This window comes from Stylophora pistillata, chromosome 4, assembly GCF_964205215.1.
Source record: "Stylophora pistillata chromosome 4, jaStyPist1.2, whole genome shotgun sequence".
NCBI classification, from domain to species: domain Eukaryota; kingdom Metazoa; phylum Cnidaria; class Anthozoa; order Scleractinia; family Pocilloporidae; genus Stylophora; species Stylophora pistillata.
In genome coordinates this window covers 19578964-19600698 of record NC_142522.1, presented here as the reverse complement: position 1 = coordinate 19600698, position 21735 = coordinate 19578964, and the positions used below count along the sequence as shown (strand labels likewise).

The 21735-nt window shown below is 38.9% G+C and overlaps 2 protein-coding genes and 1 pseudogene across 2 annotated transcripts; all 3 read left to right on the top strand.

Moving 5' to 3' along the window:
* Window positions 1-1381: 1381 nt before the first annotated feature.
* On the top strand, window positions 1382-3281 carry LOC148732765 (beta-1 adrenergic receptor-like; annotated as a pseudogene).
* Window positions 3282-7192: 3911 nt separating this feature from the next.
* Window positions 7193-10009, top strand: LOC148732764 (beta-2 adrenergic receptor-like). The gene has a single exon (XM_088759011.1). It carries the CDS (start codon window positions 7914-7916, stop codon window positions 8925-8927), a length of 1014 nt encoding a protein of 337 aa, XP_088615137.1. The 5' UTR covers window positions 7193-7913; the 3' UTR covers window positions 8928-10009.
* An 8587-nt stretch (window positions 10010-18596) lies between these two features.
* LOC148732763 (uncharacterized) lies at window positions 18597-21606 on the top strand. Its single transcript, XM_088757902.1, has 2 exons — window positions 18597-19513; window positions 21392-21606. Exons 1-2 carry the CDS (start codon window positions 19315-19317, stop codon window positions 21604-21606), a joined length of 414 nt encoding a protein of 137 aa, XP_088614028.1. The 5' UTR covers window positions 18597-19314.
* The last annotated feature ends 129 nt before the right edge of the window (window positions 21607-21735 follow it).

Here is a 21735-nt window from a genome sequence, read left to right as displayed (position 1 = left end):
CACATAACGTTTATTTGGGGGCCATATACTTTGTTTATCATTCTAATCTCATGTGGCTGTAATATTGGTATTTGGAAAAAGTTTCAAACTCGAAGTGTCGCCACTTCACATCGACAAAGCCGAGACTTACAAAACAAACGCTTAACAAAGACTTTGTTATGTGTATCTGGCCTTACTTTAATGGCTTGGTTGCCGCTAGTTTTATTAAACCTCTTAATGTATGTTTGGTTTTTCCATATACCAAGACAAATTGATTACATGGTGAACCTTTTCAACTACTTCAACTCTTTTATCAATCCAATTGTTTATGCATTAAGAATTGCCGGGTTTCGGCGAGCACTGGCTTTACGCTGTACACGAAGACATGTACAGGCAACTGCTAACAAAGAGCTCACTAAAAGAAGAAAAGAGGGGTACGGAACGACTGAGTTTATTCATGAACTGGCATTTGAACAAGATGTTATGGATACCAAACTGTAAAATGCATCTGATTCAAACACGAGAAACTCCACTGAAATAAAAATAGCCCTTGGTAATTCCGTTAAATAAACAGAACACAAGCTGAATATTTTAAGGTATCACAGAAGGAAAAATATTTTCTTTTCCAATTTCCTAAAAGTTTGACATCTAATAAAAGACAAAGATCTATCAGCTTCTGGAAGTTTTACTTTGGTTTTTTTTTTTTTTTTTTTTTTTTTGACTTTATTTTAGGAGATATAAAGCAAAAAGTCATTTGAGAGTAGAACGGAAGGCACGAGATTGACACTTCATGTTAACTTCTTTTCGTCACTTAATGCACACTGTACAGTTTTGGACAGTTCCTGAATCACTCATTCGTCATCAAGTCTACTTACATTAGTTCTTTCCGCGTTGATTAAAAGGCTTCGTCATATAAACTTACCTTGTAAAACGTCGGCTTGAAAGAATAAGCTCCCACTCTATTCAACGACAAAAATTGTAACATTAAATTACAAATCCGAAATCAGCGTTTATTAAACTCTAAGAAAATGAACACTTATACAGGGACAGCGCGTATGACTTTCAATTCACGCTATCTCAGTTTGAATGAAAACGCCAATTTTCCCTCCTGTGATACCTTAAGTTTGTGTCAGCTATTTTCATTAAATTAACATAGATGTATTTTATTCCTTTATCTGGTAGAGTCGTACACGTCAAGCGAGACTTGTAAGCTTGAAAGTTGAGAGCCTGCTGAACAGGGTAATTTATTTTCCATTTTTCAGGCCCTAGAGAAGGAGCACAAAAATACAATGACGAATAAGTTTTGGACTCCTTACTCAGCTGTGACCCTCACTTCGCGTTCACCTCGCGCTTACCTCCATTCGCCTCAGAAACGTAAAAAGGTTGGATAGGCTAGGGAATAGAGGACGTTTTAAGCTTTGTTTGCAACCGTGGGATTTAAAACAAGAGATTATAGCCTGTATTACACCAGTTGCCCGGACGATCGATAGAGTTTAAAAAGAAAAGAGAACTGATAAAAGAAAATAACTTTCTCCCACGCAACTGAATCAGCAATCTCTGTCATCAATGAGCTGTCAGAGTGGAGTGTCTGCATTCGTAATTGGTCAGTGAACAGTAAAGAGGAACACAACATTTATTGCAGCTAGCTTTCTTTCTCGTAAACTCAGTAGGCATCCCAAAATGACCGATAATACATCTTCAGCCAGTGTCAGCCCACGAAACGATACAAAGAACGATCGATCCCAAGCAGAAGGCATTGCATTGTGTAGCGCTTTATCGTTGACATTCATTCTAGTTTTCGTCGGAAACTTGTTGACCTTAATTCTTTTTGCGAAGAACAAAAACATCCGCAAGGAATATTTGCTTCTGGTGGTCAACATGGCGTTCGCTGATATGTTCCTAGGAGCTTTCAGTTTACCTGTATACATTTACGATGTCGGGTATAACTTGTGCTTATGGACCAGCTCGGTTGGACGCATATGGACCAACAAGCCTTTGTCAATTTTCTACATGATCGTTGATACAGCCTTATCGCAGGCCTCTCTTGTTTCTGCAGCGTTCATATCGTGTGAAAGATGTTACGCCATTCGTTGGCCGTTTAAGCATCGAACGTTATCGACCCAAGCATACCGCACTGGCATTTTGTCAGTGTGGGTACTTCAGTGCTCTCCTTATTTCTGCCATCTGGACCGGTTCAAACCTTCTATTTTCTTACAAGCACATAACGTTTATTTGGGGGCCATATACTTTGTTTCTCATTCTAATCGCATGTGGCTGTAACATTGGAATTTGGAAAACGTTTCAAACTGGAAATGTGGCCGCTTCACATAAACAAAGCCGAGGCTTACAAAACAAACGCTTAACAAAGACTTTGTTATTTGTATCTGGCCTTACTTTAATGGCTTGGTTGCCGTTACTTTTATTAAACCTCTTACTGTATGTTTGGTTTTTCCATATACCAAGACAAATTGATTATATGGTGAACCTTGTCAACTACTTCAACTCTTTTATCGATCCAATTGTTTATGCATTAAGAATTGCCGAGTTTCGGCGAGCACTGGCTTTATGTTGTACACGAAGACATGTACAGACACCTAAAGAAACTTTGGTGCTGCGTCGGTGGGGGTAACAAGGTAATTTGGTATATCAACTAATTGGCCACTATAAGCAGAAAGTGGAGCTACGCTAAACCCACGCACATAAACCCACACATAACCTACACAGTTCCCCCATTCCCTCTGAGGAAGGGCTAACGCTCGAAACGTCAGCTTTTTCACTCTTTACGGTAGCCAATTTACATTTTTAACTTAGTTGATAGAACCAAATTACCTTAAATATTTTAATGTCTGGAAGTTGAAGTGAAAACCTAATAATACTTCTAAAATTATGAAAACGACAATGATAGTAAAGCTTTAATGGTAACGAGAATATATCTCGTACATTAGTTAGAGCTCTGCTCCTAATACTCTTCAAAAAAAGGAGACATTTAATCAGGTACCATTTGGCGTCTCAATGAGACATCAAAGAGAAAGCCTCGTCTTTATACTTACGGTTTTCAGCATTTAATTATCTCAAAGAATGTTAAGCTTGAAAAAAAAGAAAAAACATCCCAACAGATGAGTTCTTTTTTTTCGATAGGTCACGATGAGTTATATAGCATATTCATGACAATTGCTTTTACTTAGTTTAAGAGGTTTTCTCCTACAGCCGTTCAATATGTGTATTAAGGTATCAAAGAAGGAAAAAAATTTTTTTCTTTTCAAATTTCCTGAAAGTTTAGCATCTAATAAAAGACAAAGATCTATCAACTTCTGGAAATTACTCTGGTTTCTTTTTTTAATTTAGGAGATATAAAGTAAAAAGCCATTTGAGAGTAGAAAGGAAGGCGCGAGATAATGACACTTCATGTCGACATCTTTTCGTCACTTAATGCAAACTGCGCACTGCACACTGCACACTGTACAGTTTTGGACAGTTACGGAATCGTTCATTCGTTATCAAGTCTACTGACATTAGTTAATTCTTTCCACGTTGATTAAAACGCGTCGTCAAATAAACTTGCCTTGTAAAACGTCTCAACTTGAAAGAATATGCTCCCACTCTGTTCAATGGTAAAAATTGTAACATTGAATTACAAATCCGAAATCAGCGTTTATTAAGCTTTAAGAAAGTGCATAGTTTTACAGGGCTAGCGGGTATGATTTTCACGTTACCTCACTTTGAATGAAATCGCTAATTTTTCTTCTGTGATACCTTAAGTTTGTGTCAGCTATTTCTCATTAAATTAACATACTTAGATGTATTTTATTCTTTTATCTGGTAGAGTCGTACATGTCAAGTGAGACTTGTAAGCTTGAAAGTTGAGAGCCTGCCGAACAGGGGAATTTATTTTGCATTTTTTAGGCCCTAGGGAAGGAGCACGAAAAACAATGAGTAATAATTTTTGCACTCCTTACTCAGCTGTGACTCTCACATCGCGCACACCTTGCGCTTGCCTCCATTCGCCTGAAAAACGTGAAAAGAAAAAAAAACTTAAGTCTGTTTTACAGGGTAGAGAGTAGAGGACAATTTAAGATTTGATTAATAATAATAATAATAATAATAATAATTTAATATTTATATTGCGCAAATTAACATGTGTTTATGATCAAATGCACATCACACCACTTTTCGGGGGACTTTGGCCGGACTGCATCAGCAGTTTACAAACAATCGAACGAAACTTATTTTGAAGATGCCCCTTCCCCCCAATTCCCAGTAAACAGGCCAGACCACATCACAGTAATCTCGTGAGTGGATTCTTTACCGTCCCCTGCCTAACCAAATTAACTAATTACTACATCCAGGAGACGGGACCTACGGTTTATTCGTCCTTATCCGAGAAGACTAGAATGTCTATCCATTTCTTGATATTATAGAAAGGTAGCGCATTCTCCTCAGTTATTTTAAGACCTTGAGTGTTGGTAAAGCCGGAGCTCGAACCATCGACCTCGACCTCCCGCACACCAGTCCAGCGCTCTGACCAATTGAGCTAACCAGGAGGCGATTTCAGATTTTACAGTTTTCTGAGACTGAAAGTCGTATAGGTTCAACTCCTTTTGAGATCACTCGGAGTTCGTTTCTCTGAGTGTGGCTTTGTAAGACGATAAACTTTGCAAAAAGAATGCAAACTGAGAGAACCTATCCCCGTGAGATTCTAGCAGCCGTGGGATTCAAAACGAGAGATTATAGCTTGTATTTCTTATTTCAAATTAATCGGCAATAAATAAAGAACTTTCATTTGTCTGAGTTGACAACTTCGCCAGTCATTGCCAGGTAAATTATCTAAAGAAACCACAATTTCAACGGCCAAGCATGTGACTGAACCGCTTACTGAATTCCAGAAGAAAATGAAAAATAAACCCATCAAATCGTAGAAAAGTGCAAAATGTGGTAATGATATGGCATAGTAGAGTTATTCTATTTAAAGAAAACGGCTTTATCAGCTCTCGTCACGTGAAGCCTTACGTTTTATTGTTTCCTTTTCATCGCGTTTTTTCTTCTTTTTTTTTTCTTTTTTTTTTTTATTTTTGACACAAGTTAGGATCATGAAGGTATCTCCAGTATATGTTTGACAAACATTTTGACATGAATCCGACGCTAGCTCGAAAAAGGAACGAACGCCATCATCAAAACGTTTAAGTTCTCCAATAAGTACTCTAAAATTCATCGGTTTCGATTTTGATCCGTTCACTTTAAATGTTTAGCACTCTAAAAGCAGCCGACTGAGCGACAACACACGGTACAGAGACCATTTTATTAAAAACCAATAACCGAGGAGGCTCTGGCAACGAGATCTTCAGCGCGCGAAAGCACGTTCCTGTCGTGCCCTCGCTCGCTCATTTTCTCGTCAATCCGAGATTTCAGATTTTACAGTTTTCTGAGACAGAAAGTCGTAAGTTCAACTCCTTTTGAGATCACTCGGAGTTCGTTTCTCTGAGTGTGCCTTTGTAAGACGATAATAGGCGGATTCATGCTGACGTCATTGTTTACATTTTTGCTCATTTGCATAAGGCTTTGAGGAAAGAAGGAAGCATGTTAGATACAAATTGACTTCAGGCAGCTAAAGAGCTAGAAAACCTTAGTGCATGGTGAAATTTTAGCCCTTTGGGTGTAATATTCAAGGAGAAATAGTCCATCAAAAACTGCAAAATTTCTGGGTGGCAAAAGCGCTAATGAGCTCACTCATTCTATGTAAAATTTTGAGTTTTTAAACCCATGTTGCACAAAAATTATTCAATGTATTAGGCTCGTATTCATTGGCCGAGTTAATCGTACTTTGACATTTCAAAATTCAAAACTGATTTATTTTTAGCTCCATCAGAAACTGAATTGCTTATGCTAATGAGGCAAATATTGCAAACAAGGATTCCTCTATAGAGAGAACCTATCCCCGTGATCCATCATAATTGTTTAAGTCTATTTTAAATTTCGCGCCACACTGGGAAGTTATTCTTATGATAACGCGGTTAACGACCTTGATATCATCTGTCGTTGTGGTTTTCAATGCTCAAGTTTTCGATTAGCTGTTAAAAACTGTAAGCGCTCATTATTGAAACAAATTTATAAATGTTTACCTCATCCGTTGAATACTTACCTTTATTGATTTATAGGCACACAGATGTGCGAATCAACAAAATACGTGCCCAACTGTAGTTTTGGTCAGCTTAACGTCTACTATAGTATTGAGGTTTTTCGCGTAAAGGCAGGAGCTCGTGTAAACAAAGTCATCTACCAAACTCACCCCCAATTCAAAGCAAAAATTCAAGGTAAGAAATTCAGTGTTTCGGCAGCGAGATCGAACCGGTCCTCTTTCTGTCTCTTTAGTTTTGAATTGTAAAGCGCCGGAAATGGCTATTTCCACAGAAATGGATGTTTTTGATTAATTCAAAATTGTTTCTCTAAAAATATTTCCACGTTTGATACACCATTTAAACCCAAAGCTTTAGAAATTTGTTGCACATAGTTGCGTGAATCAGTAAGAAATTGCGCTTTATTGTTGCTCAGACTGGTTCACCATCGGTTAGTTTGTATCAAAATTTAATTTCAGTGTCAAATCTTTCTTTTGAAAAGTGTCACCCCAAACTTAGTGGCATCTTGCATGCTCTTTAGAATTGTATTTTGTTCTATCGTTTTTATAACTTCCTGTGTTTAGAAATCTAAAGCCCCTGCTACAAAATGACCTCGCGTGAGGTGACTATAGAAAAATATGGTGCAATATTCGACCAATCGGGCACATTTCTTTAATCACCGGAGCAATTATACTAAACACAAATAACCGGAGCAGAACAGAAATGTAAAAATAGATACTCTATATAGATGGTAATGCATAGATATTACATAGAGTTTAAACACAAAAAGGACGTTGACAGTATAACCAACCTTTACAGATTTACAGAGTCAACATGCATGCACCACTTTTCCTGATCAAAGAATGCATATTTCCATTCTAGGAGTCAGGAAACTGAACTTTAAAGGAATACCCAAAACTCGAGTACTACTGTTTTCCAGCATAAAATAGAAAGGTTTCCATGACTGCTATAGTTATATCAAGTTATTGTTGCTTCTAATTACTTATAAGCTATTATACTTACGCATATTTTATATATTTTAGGAATTTGCAAATTTTATATAGACATTTTTAAGACATATTGAATTAGTCTTGACTTTCACCTATTTGGAGCTTGCTCTGTTGTGATTATTCCTCACTGAGCTTTTTGCTTTTCGCTTTTTGTTTTACTATTGAGCTTATTTATCCTTCTTATTTTATTTTATTTTTTTTTAACTCAGTGGAAGTTTAATAAATAAATAAGTTATGATATCAGCAGCTGTCGATGAGGTCATAGGCGACCGATCCGATAGTTCCTCGCCTTTTTAAAACATAATCGATCAGGTCGCCATAACGGATCTCAAATTTCCATAATGGCCCACCAAGTTCTATGTAATAACCTTGCTAAGCGTAATTTCACATCAATCAAATAGTATTCAAAAAAGAAAAGAGAAAAAATAAGAGAAAATAACTTCCCCCCGCGATCTCTGTCATCAATAAGCTGTCAGAGTGAGGTATCTGCGTCCATAATTGGTCATCACTGAAATACTCTGATGATGACTTCCGCACAGTTTGTCGAAACGTCAGTCACCACCACCGACAAGAGTCCTTAGAATTACACCAGTTGCCCGGACGGTCGTACTACGCTTCTACAGTAGAGTCTAAAAAGAAAAGAGAACTGATAAAAGAAAATAACTTTCTCCCCCGGAACTGAATCAGCAATCTCTGTCATCAATGAGCTGTCAGAGTGGAGTGTCTGCATTCGTAATTGGTCAGTGAACAGTAAAGAGGAACACAACATTTATTGCAGCTGGTTTTCTTTCTCGTAAACTCAGTATCATCCAAAATGACCGATAATAAATCTTCAGCCAGTGTCAGCCCACGAAACGATACAAAGAACGATCGATCCCAAGCGGAAGGCATTGCATTGTGTAGCGCTTTATCGTTGACATTCATTCTAGTTTTCGTCGGAAACTTGTTGACCTTAATTCTTTTTGCGAAGAACAAAAATATCCGCAAGAAATATTTGTTTCTGGTGGTCAACATGGCGTTTGCCGATCTGTTCCTTGGAGCTTTGAGTCTACCTGTATACATTTACGATGTCGGGTATGAGTTCCACTTATGGACCAGCTCGGTTGGAAGCATATGGACCAACAAGCCTTTGAAAATTTCCTACATGGTCGTTGACACAGCCTTCTCGCAGGCCTCTCTTGTTTCTGCAGTGTTCATATCTTACGAAAGATTTTACGCCATACGTTGGCCGTTTAAGCATCGCAAATTGTCAACCCAAGCATACCACATTGGCATTTTGTCGGTGTGGGTACTTGCTCTCCTTATTTCTGCCATCTGGACCGGTTCAAACCTTTTATTTTCTTACAAGCACACAATGTTTATTTGGGGGCCATATTCTTTGGTACTCGTTTTAATCGCATGTGGCTGTAACATTGGTATTTGGAAAAGGTTTCAAAGTGAAAGTGTGGCCGCTTCACATCAACAAAGCCGAGGCTTACAAAACAAACGCTTAACAAAGACTTTGTTATTTGTATCTGGCCTTACTTTACTAGCTTGGTTGCCACTAGTTTTATTAAACCTCTTAATGTATGTTTGGTTTTTCCATATACCAAGCCGATTTCATCATATGGTGAACCTTGTCAACTACTTCAACTCTTTTATCGATCCAATTGTTTATGCATTAAGAATTTCCGAGTTTCGGCGAGCACTGGCTTTATGTTGTACACGAAGACATGTACAGACACCTGCAAACACAAAGCTTACTAAAAGAAGGAAAGAGAGGTACAGAACGACTGAGTTTATTCATGAACTGGCATTTGAACAAGATGTCATGGATACCAAACTGTAACTGATGCATCATTCAAACACGAGAGACTCGACTGAAAAAAAATGGCCTCTGGTAAATAAGCAGAACGCGAGCTGAATATTTCAAAGTCTGGAAGTTGAAGTGAAAATGACAGTTATGATAACTGATTATGAAAATGACCATGATAGTGAAGCTTTAACGATAACGAAAATATATCTCGTACATTACCTACTTATGGAGCTCTGTTCCTAATACTCTCCAAATAACGAGACATTTAATTAAGGACGATTCTTCGGTGTTTTAATTGAAAACATCGGAGAGAAGGCCTCTTCTATATACTTACAGCTTTCTGCATTTGATTATCTCAAAGAATGTTAAGCTCGAAAAAGACGAAGAAAATAAAACCCAACGGACGAGCTCGTTTTTCAATTGGTCGCGATGAACGATGAAGCATATTCAAAATAATTGCTTTTACTTAGTTTAAGATGATTTTTTTTCTACAGCCATTCAGTATGTCCAATATATATGTTGCGGCAGAGTGCCGGTTTTTATTAATACCCCTGGATCAGTGTACCAAGCGATATGAAAACCAATAAGTATTTAGATAAATTCTAGCATGTTCCCGTCCAAACCAACTTAAGCGTTTGCTTTCCGGCTTCTTTCACTTCTGTTATCTATTCATTTGTTTGATCATTTCTTGCATTTTTATGGATATAGCCAATCTCAAAGTTTCATCACGGAATCGCGCCCATTGAAAAGCGTCGCCCGCGAAAAGTGGGGTATCTATGATGCTTTGCAGGTGGAATGACGTATAGATCGTTTTCACGTGACGTCACATCATTTCCGGTCGCCATATTTGTGTACAACCCAGGGTAATTTAATTTAATTTAATTTAATTTAATAACTTCTACAGTAAATTCAAATTTACAAAACTAATTACATGTACATTAATATTAACAATGTATGTTAAAAATAAGAATAAAATGGAATATCCATAATAATATGCAAATAATAAGTACATCAACAATTTCTGCCTGTAAAAATGAATACTACAGCAACGGAAGCAAAATTAAGTGCCAAGCATCCTCCTCTTTCTGAGTACGCCAAGAAGCTAGAACCACGAGTGAGGCTGCGTTATTTGGAAAAAATTTCGGCGATTGGAATCGATCCCGTCCTTATTCAGTAAGAATTTTCAACCAGACTGCTTGCCTCCAGTTGAATCTACAGATCTATTCTATCTGGTTTTGGAGACGAGCTTCTACACGCAACAACAGTTTAAGGCTTTCCGAAGCCTGGAAGCCAACAATCAGATGGTTTCGGGATTTATAACCAGCGTAAAAGGCCACATAATCGCAAACAAATTTGTTGTGTTAGCCAAGGTGAGACGTTCGCAGAGAATGAATGACTCTTTGATCCCTATCTGGATTAGAGCAGAAAAGGAGGGGACAGTTTTATCCGCTCATTGCCTAGGTTGTAAGGCCGGGCTAGCTGAATCATGCTCGCATATTGCAAGCGTTTTATTTTACGTAGAAGCATGGACGAAGATAAATGGAAAACTTGCTTGCACGCAAACTCTTCCGATTGCGTGCCGACGTAAACAAACTTTCTTGAGTCAGTTTGTGTGCCTTTCTCTGTGGGCTTCTCTAGACTTTCTGCTTCGCTACCTCCGAAGTTTAAATCTAAACTTTGCTTCCCCGATTCGCTAAATTTGAAAAACTTCTCCTCCCTCTCAGACTCTAGTACTTTCACCCTTTTGGCAAACGCCGGCTTCTTCACCAATTCGCGTTCCCTCGCCCTCTTACTTCTTTTTGCTGCTTGTTCTCGATCCGTACGGCCAGTCTCCTTATTATGTCCTAAATTTAGAGCTGGGACCCAATCAATGTTAAATTTATCCCATGATTTTGCGGCCTTTCCAGAAACAAAGTGTTTCTCACATACGCGATCGTTTTCCAAAATGGTATCGGTGAGATCGTCTCTGCTAATAGCAGAAATCCAGCGCGATCTTCTTTCTGCTGACAATTCTCTGGCTTCATTTCCTTGATTTTCAATTATCGAAGGTACTTTGGTAAAATTTTATCCTTTATTCCTTCCACTTCTATTTCCACAGCCGACAATCAAGCACAAAACCATCTTCTTTCAAAGGACGCAGTAGATTTCCATGCAATATCTGTACACAAATATGGCGGCGTAGCAACAGTTGTCAGGGTTTTGGTCACGTGAGTGAAAACGATCTATAAAAAGCTCACCGCCAGCTTCGGTCTCTTAAAGGCCCATTTTCATCCGAGATCTTTTGCAGTCGTTTGATTTTGTTTTGGAATCGCGCTATTGTTAAATGGCGAACTCTGATAGTCATTGACAAACACTATTAAAAAGAAAAACAAAGATTTGGTGAAGAAGACAGTAAACAAATTTGCAGCTAAATATTTGAGACTGAAAAATCATAAATCGAGTCTGTGTATAAAACTTGTACAAAGCTTACTGGATGTTGAAGGAAATTGTTCGGCTTCAACACTAAATAAAATATAAACAAATAACCAATATTGGCCAAAACTGATTTACTTTACGCATTTCAATTATAGAATAATGACTTGTACAAATGAGATCGCTTACATACATATCTCAGGATCTCAAGTAAAAATCAGTCAAATAATTATTCTCACCTCGAAAAAATCCCCCCGGAGTCTCTAGTTCCATCGTAGGAACAATGCAATAACATTTCTGCAAAAGCACTGTCTGTAGTGTTACCGAAACCCATTGTTGTTTTCCTTGCCCTCCATAAATCATACACAGACTCTCGAAGTCGAATAACCTTTGCCGAGCCGGGCAGACTCGGCCTTCCTCTAGACAGCTTCTTCGGCGGCATCAACTTCTCAAATGACGTTTTTCACCGTCACACATGTAAGAATTAAAAACTATTTACTGATATAGATACTACGATAGTTTGTTGTTCACACATGATTCAAGATGGAACTTTGAAAGCCCTAATTAGTAAGATGGAAGAAGATATCAAAGCGATTCCCCAACTACGAGGAAAATAGCGTATTTTTCATATATGGAAAATGATCCGGGCGCGCAAGGCATCTCGGTGGGAAATAGGCCTTTTAAAGGAAAAGAAAAAGACAGGAGAAAATAACTTTCTCCCCCGCGAATTGAATCAGCGATCTCTAATACTCTATGAGGGGTAATCCCCGCCATAACTGTGTTTTCATTTTATGGCACTGTTTTCCTGTTTATTGTAGCACGTTTCATTTCACTGTAGACGTCTCTTTTCCGTGAAAGGCATATCCCGCAGTTTTGCACAAGTACATTTTGTACAATTACATTAACTACACCTTAAAGCGCTAACAAATACAGTTGTGACCAATTTAGAATTGCCACTCTCGTAGAATAGGGAGGCTTAATTTTTGCAGAATTCGGCTTCGTGAATTTGTCACAATTGAATCTCTTGAATCTCGCGAAATTCAACTCCCTGGGCTGCGTTGTCAGCGGTTTTACTTCAAATACAAGAAGGGGGCGGTCACTCAGCTTGGCGCGCAAACTGGAAGGTTAAAAACTGGACGGCTGGACGTTTTTCAGTTTTGGTTTTGCGAGATGTCTTTGAACGGTAACACTGACAAAGTTGTTAGTCTTCTGAGAGAAGCAGCTAGTTTGCTCGGTGGAGATCTAGAGTCTGACGACACGGCTGTTTCAACTGCAGGAAGCTATTTGTGTGGTGTTGAATCGACGTTCTATGAGAAATTGTAATTGTTCTTGAGGAACATTTAACTTTGGCCGTCCAGGCTGACCAGTAAAAATACAACCTGCCTGAAATGCACCTCTACTATGGTCAGCGTTGATAACCGCTTCTCTCGCTTCGCAAACGAGGTCGATTACGCGTGCGTTTATCGCTCCTGTACCTTCAGTGTCCAAGTATCTCGCAAGCACATTTAAGACCCAATCTAATCGGAAAATTGCATAATCTAAGGTATCGCAGTCGTGGTTACCACTCTCTAAAAATCTTACTACATCATTGAGGTGAACACGGAGACATTCCCCGACTTCGCACATGTTTTATGCTGAGTGACCGCCCCGTTCTTGTATTTGAGGTAAAACCGCTGACAACGCAGCCCAGGAAGTTGAGTTTCGCGAAATTCAAGAGATTCAGTTGTGACAAATTCACGAAGCCGAATTCTGCAAAAATTAACCCTCCCTATTCTACGTGAGTGGCAATTCTAAATTAGTCACAACTGTATTTGTTAGCGCTTAAGGTGTAGTTAATGTAATTGTACAAAATGTACTTGTGTAAAACTGCGGGATATGCCTTTCACGGAAAAGAGACGTCTACAGTGAAATGAAACGTGCTACAATAAACAGGAAAACAGTGCCATAAAATGAAAACACAGTTATGGCGGGGATTACCCCTCATAGATCTCTGTCATCAGTAAGCTGTCAGAGTGGAGTGTCTGCATTCATAATTGGTCAGTGAACAGTAAAGAGGGACACAACATTTGTTGCAGCTCGTTTTCTTTACAAACTGGAAGTGTCACCGCTTCACATCAACAAAGCCGAGACTTACAGAACAAACGCTTAACGAAGACTTCGTTAATTGTATTTGGCCTTACTTTACTGGCTTGGTTGCCGCTAGTTTTATTAAACTTCTATATGTTGGGTTTTTCCATACACTGGGCTGATTTTATCATATGGTGAACCTTTTCAACTACTTCAACTCTTTTATCAATCCAATTGTTTATGTATTGAGAATTGGCGAGTTTGGAGGAGCACTGGCTTTATGTTGTACAGGAAAACATGTACAGATAACTGTAGACACAAAGCTTACTAAAAGAAGGAAAGTTGAAGAGAGGCACGTAAACGACTGGATTTAGTCTTGAACTGGCTTTTAAACAGGACATTATGGATACCAAATTGTGAAATACATCATACACAACTCAATTGAAATGAAAATAACCTTAGACAAAACACGAACTGAATATTTTAATATCAGGATGTTGAAGTGAAAACCTAAAACAAAAATGCAGATGAGTTCTCATTTCAGTAGTCACGATGAATGATGCAGCATATATAAAATCAATAGCTTGTCCTCGGCGTGTGATGATTGTTACAATATGCCATTACATATTTAATTAGCCCATAATTGTTTAGATCATTTATTCCCAGTACGCACCATTGTCTTGTTCACGCTTATTAGTTGTAGATTGCGCCAAAAAATTGTTATTTATAGCGTGTGCGATTTGTATTTAAAAAAGACGTTAGAACGCGAAATAAAAACCTTGCTCTCTAAAACGAAACGGTTGTGCGGTCATGATGTATTTCTTCATGCAGGAGACTAAAAAGAAACTACATGAGGAAACAATGATTTTTCCCGGTAGCCTTTCAATTTGTCCAATACATTTTTAAGTTTGTGTCAGCTGTTTCTCAGTTAGATCAACACAGATGTACTTTATGGCGGGCCTTCATGTTTGAGGTTGGGAGAAAACCTTTCATGAATTAAACGAAAATGGACGGACAGATGTCCCAAGCTGTCAACAACGTCCAGTAGGGTGGGAATGTAGACCGAATTAAAAACGTTTTGAAAACGTTAAGTTTCAAAATCGCTTGGAAAGGCTTGAATTTCCTTGTATATCGATTTCTATAGCGCATTTCCATGTAAATGCTCTATAGAAATCGATATACAAGGAAATTCATCATTCATCAAGGAAATTGTACAGTCGCCTAGGGCGACGGAAGGTTCCAAAGGAAGCTTATTCTTAGATAAACTATTTGAATACCGGTATGTATTAAAAATGGCATAAATGGGGAGAACTTTCCACTCTCTACTAATAAGCATGAATATATAGCAGCTTCGTGAATGATGAAATTGTCAGTTAATTAGGGATTGATTGGAGAATATCAAGAAGTTAAGAAATACGCACAGTTAGTTTAGCTTTCCGAATTCATGTTGAAAATCTACAAAACTAAAAGTTGAAGAATGATTCAACTGAAGGACGTTTTTAACGGCGTAAGAGGCCAAGTAAAAAAGAAAAGAAAGAAAGAAAAAATAACTCAACACTTAAGTGCAATGCAGTTCAATCCACTATATTGAGGTTTTAAGTGCGTAAATTTGCCTCCCAGAATTCACGCGGAATCTAGTATTTCTTTTCGTTCACGCCGATTTCTGTTGACTTGCGCAATAGAATACGCTGAGAAGGAGGGTCTCCATGAGAACCAAGAGTGGTCTTTTGTGCTATACTGAAGGTGATCGCTTATGGCTTCAGTTTCTTTCGTGCATAATTTGGTAGAAATTTTCATTAGCAAGGGAGTTTAGCAGAGAGAACCCACATAGTAAGTGTTACGCTGGTGAGAAAATTTGAAGATTTTCTAGCCACGCATACAGGCATGCTGCTAAGTGATAATGACACTTCATGGCGCTCCAGCCCGGTGCAGAACTTATGACCATCCGATTCCTTCTGATGCTCTCTATCTCTGTTGAGATCAGAGCTGCCAACCCTCAAGAATAAAAATGACTGGATGTGTGCTCAAAGGCGAACTATACTGAAAAGCCCTTTAATTTGTCTGAGTTGACAACTTCACCAGTCATTGCCAGGTAAATTATCTAAAGAAACCACAATTTCAACAGCCAAGAATGTGACTGAACTGCCTACTGAATTCCAGAAGAAAATGGAAAATAAACCCATCGAACCGTAGAAAAAGCGCAAAATATGGTAATGATATGGCATAGTAGAGTTATTCCATTTTAAAAAAACGGCTCCATCAGCTCTCGTCACATGAAGCTTTCTGTTCTATTGTGTTTCCGCTTTCATTGCGCTTTTTTCTTTTTTCTTTTTTCATTTTTGACCCAACTTAGGATCATTAAGGGGTCTTCCGTAAATGTTTGACAAAGGTTTTGATATGAATCCGACGCTAGCTCGAAAAAAGAACGAACGCCATCATTAAAACGTTTAAGTTTTCCAATAAGTGCTATACAATTCATCGGTTTCGATTTTGATCCATTCACTTTAAATGTTTAGCACTCAAAAACAGCCAACTTTAAAGCTGAGAACTCATACTACGGGTGCCTTAAATCCAATAACCGAGGAGGCTCTGGAAACGAGGTCTTCAGCACGCGAAAGCACGTTCCTGTCGCTCATTTTCTCGTCACTCCGAGATTTCAGATTTTACAGTTTTCTAAGACGGAAAGTCATAGGTTCGATTCCCATTGAGAACATTCGGAGTTCTTTTCTCCGAGTATGCCTTTGCAAGACGATAAATTTTGCAAAAGAGTATAAACTGAGAGCTTATCCCCGTTTGTTTGTTTGTCTATTTTAAATATCACACCACGCTAGGAAGTTATTCATGTTTACACCTCCCATGATGACTGATCTCGGTCTATGCGGTTTCCGGTGTTCAAGTATTCAATTAGCTTTTAAAATTGTAAGCACTCGCTATCGAAAAAAAATTTATGAATGTTTACCTCACCGTTTAAATACTTACCTTTATTGATTTATTGGCACACAGACGTGCGAATTAACAAAGTATGTGCTTAACTGTAGTTTTGGTTAGCTTAACGTCTGCCATAGTATTGATGGTTTTTAATTTTGCGCAAAAAGGCAGGAGCTCATGTAAACAAAGTCATCTACCAAACTCACCACCAATTCATAGAAGCTATAAGCCATAAAACTAACCTAATCTTTCTATAAGGCGGTCAATCTGGATAGTCAAGTTTACAAAGCAGAAATTCAGGGTAGGATTTCCGTGTATCGGCAGCGAGATCGAATGGGTCCTCTTTCTGTATCTTTAGTTTTGAATTGTAAAGCGCTGGATATTGCTATCTCCACATAAATGGGTGTTTTTAATTAATTCAAAATTGTTTCTCTCAAAATGTTTCTACGTTCGATACACCATTTAAACACAAAGCTTTCGAAATTTGTTGCACATAGTTGCGTGAATCGATAAGAAATTGCGCCTTACCGTTGCTCAGACTGTTTCAATGTTTAATTTCAGTGTCAAATCTTTCTTTTGAAAACTGTTACCCCAAACGTAGTGGCATCTTGTGTGCTCTTTAGAATTGTATTTCTTCTATCTGGCGCGCTTATAACTTCCTGCGTTTAGAAATTTAAAGCACCTGCTACAATCACCTCGCGTGAGGTGACTATTGATAAAAACATGGTGCAATCCTCGACCAATCGGAGCGCGCATTTCTTTAATCATCGGAGCAATTATACTAATCACGAATAACCGGAGCAGAACAGAAATGTAAAAATAGATACTCTATATAGATGGTAATGCATAGATATTACATAGAGTTTAAACACAAAAAGGACGTTGACCATATAACCAACCTTTATAGATTTACAGGATCACCAAGCATGAGCCACTTTGCCTGATCAAAGAATGCATATTTCCATTCTAAGAGTCAGAAAACTGAACTTTTAAGGAAAAATCCCAATAACTTAAAACACGAGTACTACTGTTTTCCGGCATAAAATAGAAAGGTTTCCATGGCTATAATTATGTTATCTTTAATATCAGCGGGGTCCTGAATATTATTATTGAACAAGAACTTCCAGTTTTTAGGACTGAAACTTATTAGAGCTTCTTCAATATTTTTCACGATAAACTGAGCCTGAAAGCGTTCTCAGGATAATTTAATCACTTTCACCAGAGTGTGGTGAGGGTCGCACAACAGAGCGAGGCTCCAAATTAAGTGCGCCCTATATCCCACCCATCCCACCCCAGGGGAGGACATCCATCACACAGTAATCTCGTGTGTGGGAAATTAACGTCTCCTACCCCAACCCTGCAGGAGACGGGACCTCCATTTATTCGTCCCTATCCGAGAAGACTAGAATATCTAACCATTTCTTGATGTTATAGAAAGGTAGCAAATTCTTCTCAATTATTTTAAGACCCTGAGTGTTGGTCCGGCCGGGGCTCGAACCCTCGACCTCCCGCACAACAGTCCAGCGCTCTATCCATTGAGCTAACCGGGAGGCGGTTTTCTTTTATTTTCTTTCTTTTTTTTTTCGATAAATATTTAAGTAGTTTTATTGGTAAAGACCAAGTTCGAACTCTAACTGCGATCAGCAGGGGGTTAAGTAACCTCTTTCATGAGCAGCTGTCGATGACGTCATAGGCGATCGTAAGGCGAAACCCAAACTGAAAACCTTGTGGATCATATATCTTATGGGGGCTTGTCTCTCATATACCGGGTTCTGAAATAATTAATAATTAACAGATAGATGTAAAGGTGGGCAAAGCGAACGAGTGAGTACAGAGAACCAGAGGAACAGTAGGAACAGTGGAACAGTAGAACAGTGGAACAGTGGAACAGTGGATACAGAGGACCAGTGGAACAGTAGGTACAGAAGACCCGAGGAACAGTGGGCACAGAGGACCAGAGGAACAGTGGGTACAAAGGACCAGGGGAAAAGTGAGTACAGAGGACCAGGGGAATAGTGGGCACAGAGGACTAGTGGAACAGTGGGTACAAAGGACCAGGGGAACAGTGGGCACAGAGGACTAGTGGAACAGTGGGTACAGAGGACCAGAGGAACAGTGGGCACAGAGGACTAGTGGAACAGTGGGTACAAAGGACCAGGGGAACAGTGGGCACAGAGGACTAGTGGAACAGTGGGTACAGAGGACCAGAGGAACAGTGGGCACATGAGTACAGAGGACAAGTGGGGACAGTGGACCAGTGATTCAGAGGATCAGAGGCATAGTAGGAACGGTGGAACAGTGGAACAGTGGAACAGTGGGTACAGAGGAACAGTGGAACAGTAGGTACAGAACACCAGAGTAGCATTGGGCACAGAGGACCAGGGAAACAGTGGGCACAGAGGACCAGTGGAACAGCGGGGCAGGGCACAGTGGGCGCAGAGGAACAGTGCAACAGTTGGTATAGAGGACCAGAGGAACAGTGGACGCAGAGGACCAGTCGGAACAGAGGACCAGGGGAACAGTGGGAAAAGAGGACCAGGGGAACAGTGGGAACAGAGGAGCGGAGGAGAATTTGAATGAGAATTTGTTTATAAAAGGTATGACATCAACCTCAGGGGACGAAGAATGGCTGTGTTGCGATCACACTTTCGATATAACTGGCAGGATTGGATATGAGAGAAGAGAAGATAAAAAGTGGATTCGTCAGTACAGTTCATTATTTTGGGTTATGAACGAGAAAGGATAAATTGTGACATGGCAACTAACTCAAACGCAAGGTTTTCAAAACACCCGTCTCCTTCTACAACAACTGTTTTGGAGAATATCTAGCCAAGGAAAAATTGTGAAGGAATTTTATATTGAGAACTGCTGTCACTGGTAAAAGAAGTTACAAGAGGTTTTTGGGGCAAATCTTGTTGTAAAACTAGATATTTTCCATGCTTTTCAGCGAGTTAGTACCAAGTTATCAAAGCGCCACCCGTTTTATTCTCATTGCTTACGAGGTGTACAGTTAATGTTCACAGATCTATCTGACCTCGGGGAGACGCGGTTAAAAGAAACTCCAGATCCAAACGCTCTTTTAAATAATGCTGAACTGTTTCTAAAGAAATGGAAACATGTTAAAAGCAGCAAAGGGAAGCCTATCTTACCAGAGGAAGCATTGAAGGAGGTGCAGAAAATCAAGGAACACACGAGGAAAGGCTGTTTATCGGGTAAGTTTCAAGGCACCTTAAAAACTGCGCCCATTATGATATTTTTAAACTCCTTTTATTTGTTTTAAGTATCACTTTTAAGCAATAGAAACTTCTATTCTCATCTTCTCTTTTCTTTTCTTTTTTATAAATCTCGTGCACATTTACTCATTTTATGTGGATAAAAAAAATTCCTAATTTTTCTTCTTGCACGGGTGTGAATGAGTTTTTACTTTCTTTTCAAAAAAAGGGCGATTTGAAGACTGCATTGTTGTTGCATAGAGTGCGTATTCTACTTTTAGTTTGTTTCCAATCAAACGTGTACCCAGACGAAAAAGATGTAGAATTTTTCCCAGTAAAAGCAAAAAGCAAGTCTTTTGAAAGTTTTGCATACAGAGCTCGGCACGACTAACTGTTTGGTTTAAAACGATCGCGCGACCCTCATGCATAAAACAGTAAAATTTCTTATGGTATGTAAATCTCGCTCTTGAAACTTCGAACCGCAGCCAAACAATGGTTTAGTGTTCTTTATAAACAGTGAATGACGACCAAGTTTTCCGGCGCGTGAGGCGCGAGCGCACTTTTCAATTTATTTTAAGTCGAGCTTCGTGCGGGTAAATGCAAATCTCCCTAAAAACCTTCATAGTTTTGAACCAAATCCTGACAAACATTTGAAACAAGTACCATGTTTTAATACAAGTATCTGTTACAAAACATCGAGTGCGAAATTAAAGAGAAGACAAATTATGGAAAGTGATTACTCTGCTTTAAGGTAGCACAATAGAGTTTTTGCCTGATTACGACGCGCACCAAAACGTATCAAAAGAGGCCCTCGCTATCCGTAACTGGACTTTTATTTGTCATTTTCTCCAATTTTGCTTCGACGAAATCTTCACTAACCTCGACAAAATGTGAAATTTGTCCTGTCGATCATTTAAATTGAAAAAGGGGTTTCAAAGGCAGTTTCTCCGCTTATTAGATATATTTGTTTTCTACCTTTCCTCATTTCCAAATCAGGAGTGCGGCACAAATTACCACGATTTAACGAAAGCTAAGTTTGCTAACAAGAACTTTGGCAAGAATAATTATCTAGTACGTGGCAGATATTTCCAAGGAGCTGAGTCTAAGACTTTACTTATGATTTCCTTGAAAAAATGCTCTTTTCTCCAAAATTTGAGTGGCAAAAGTTGGGGTGTGGATTTTCTGCGAACGCCGCTTATACGCTGGCGTTTATGGCAACTTTAAATTATTCCTATGATTTTCTTCTTTCATTAAATTGGCAATATGAATGCCGCAAATATGTGAAACGTTCTGCCAAATCCAAGGAAATTCTACCTAAGGGAATACGATGAATCTCATTCTCCCAAACAAATTATCGAGTAGTACTTCGCCTACCTTGATATCTGAGCATACGTAAACATTTGAATCTTGCACGGTCAAATAACCCTATGGAGCCTCGTTAATGCACACGGTGAAAAAAAATGATCTCAGATTCGGAAGAGGTGAGAGTCAGCGGTCAGTGGACTGAGATAGGAGAACATCAAGAAGCGTAATATGACTGCGCAAAATGTCCCCCTTCCAACTAATTACGCAAAAGGATTGATGTACGTGAATAGATAGACAATTTGTATAAGGTTAATCACCTTTTTAAAAACACAGGAACAAGATCTTTACTTTGAATCGCGAAACTAAACTGTAATATGTAAATCTGAGAAGAAGATCCCTAGCTTTCCCAGATATCACTCTTGAGAAAGGCATTCTCGCATTGATTGTGCTTCGTTTCGGTTTTCCACCTCACATTTGTGATGCGTGGACGTTTTTGTAGGAATGTAAGTAATATGTGACTTATTCTGATATTTTGTTGTTGTTGTTGTTGTTGTTGTTGTATTTTTTAATAAGGAATTGCCCCGGGAAGAGGAACTAACAGAAATGAAGCACTACACAGATGGATCGGTCACCTTCTTAGTGGTAGTAGAGTGGGAGTTCGTCTCGCTTATGCTCTGTTGATGATAGTATTCGATCGCATAAATCACAAGGACAGAAAGTCATCGTGCGTACTTCCAAAGGAAACCCGTGTGCTTCACGAAAGACTCAACGACAAGCCAAATCTTTGAAAGATCAGACGAAATCTTCGGCACTGGGTTGGAAACTTTGGACAAAAGGGAAGTAATTAACGAATTAACAGAGCAACAAAGTGATTCTAAGAACCATGCGGCCCCTTTGAGTCACTCTGCTGCGATTGA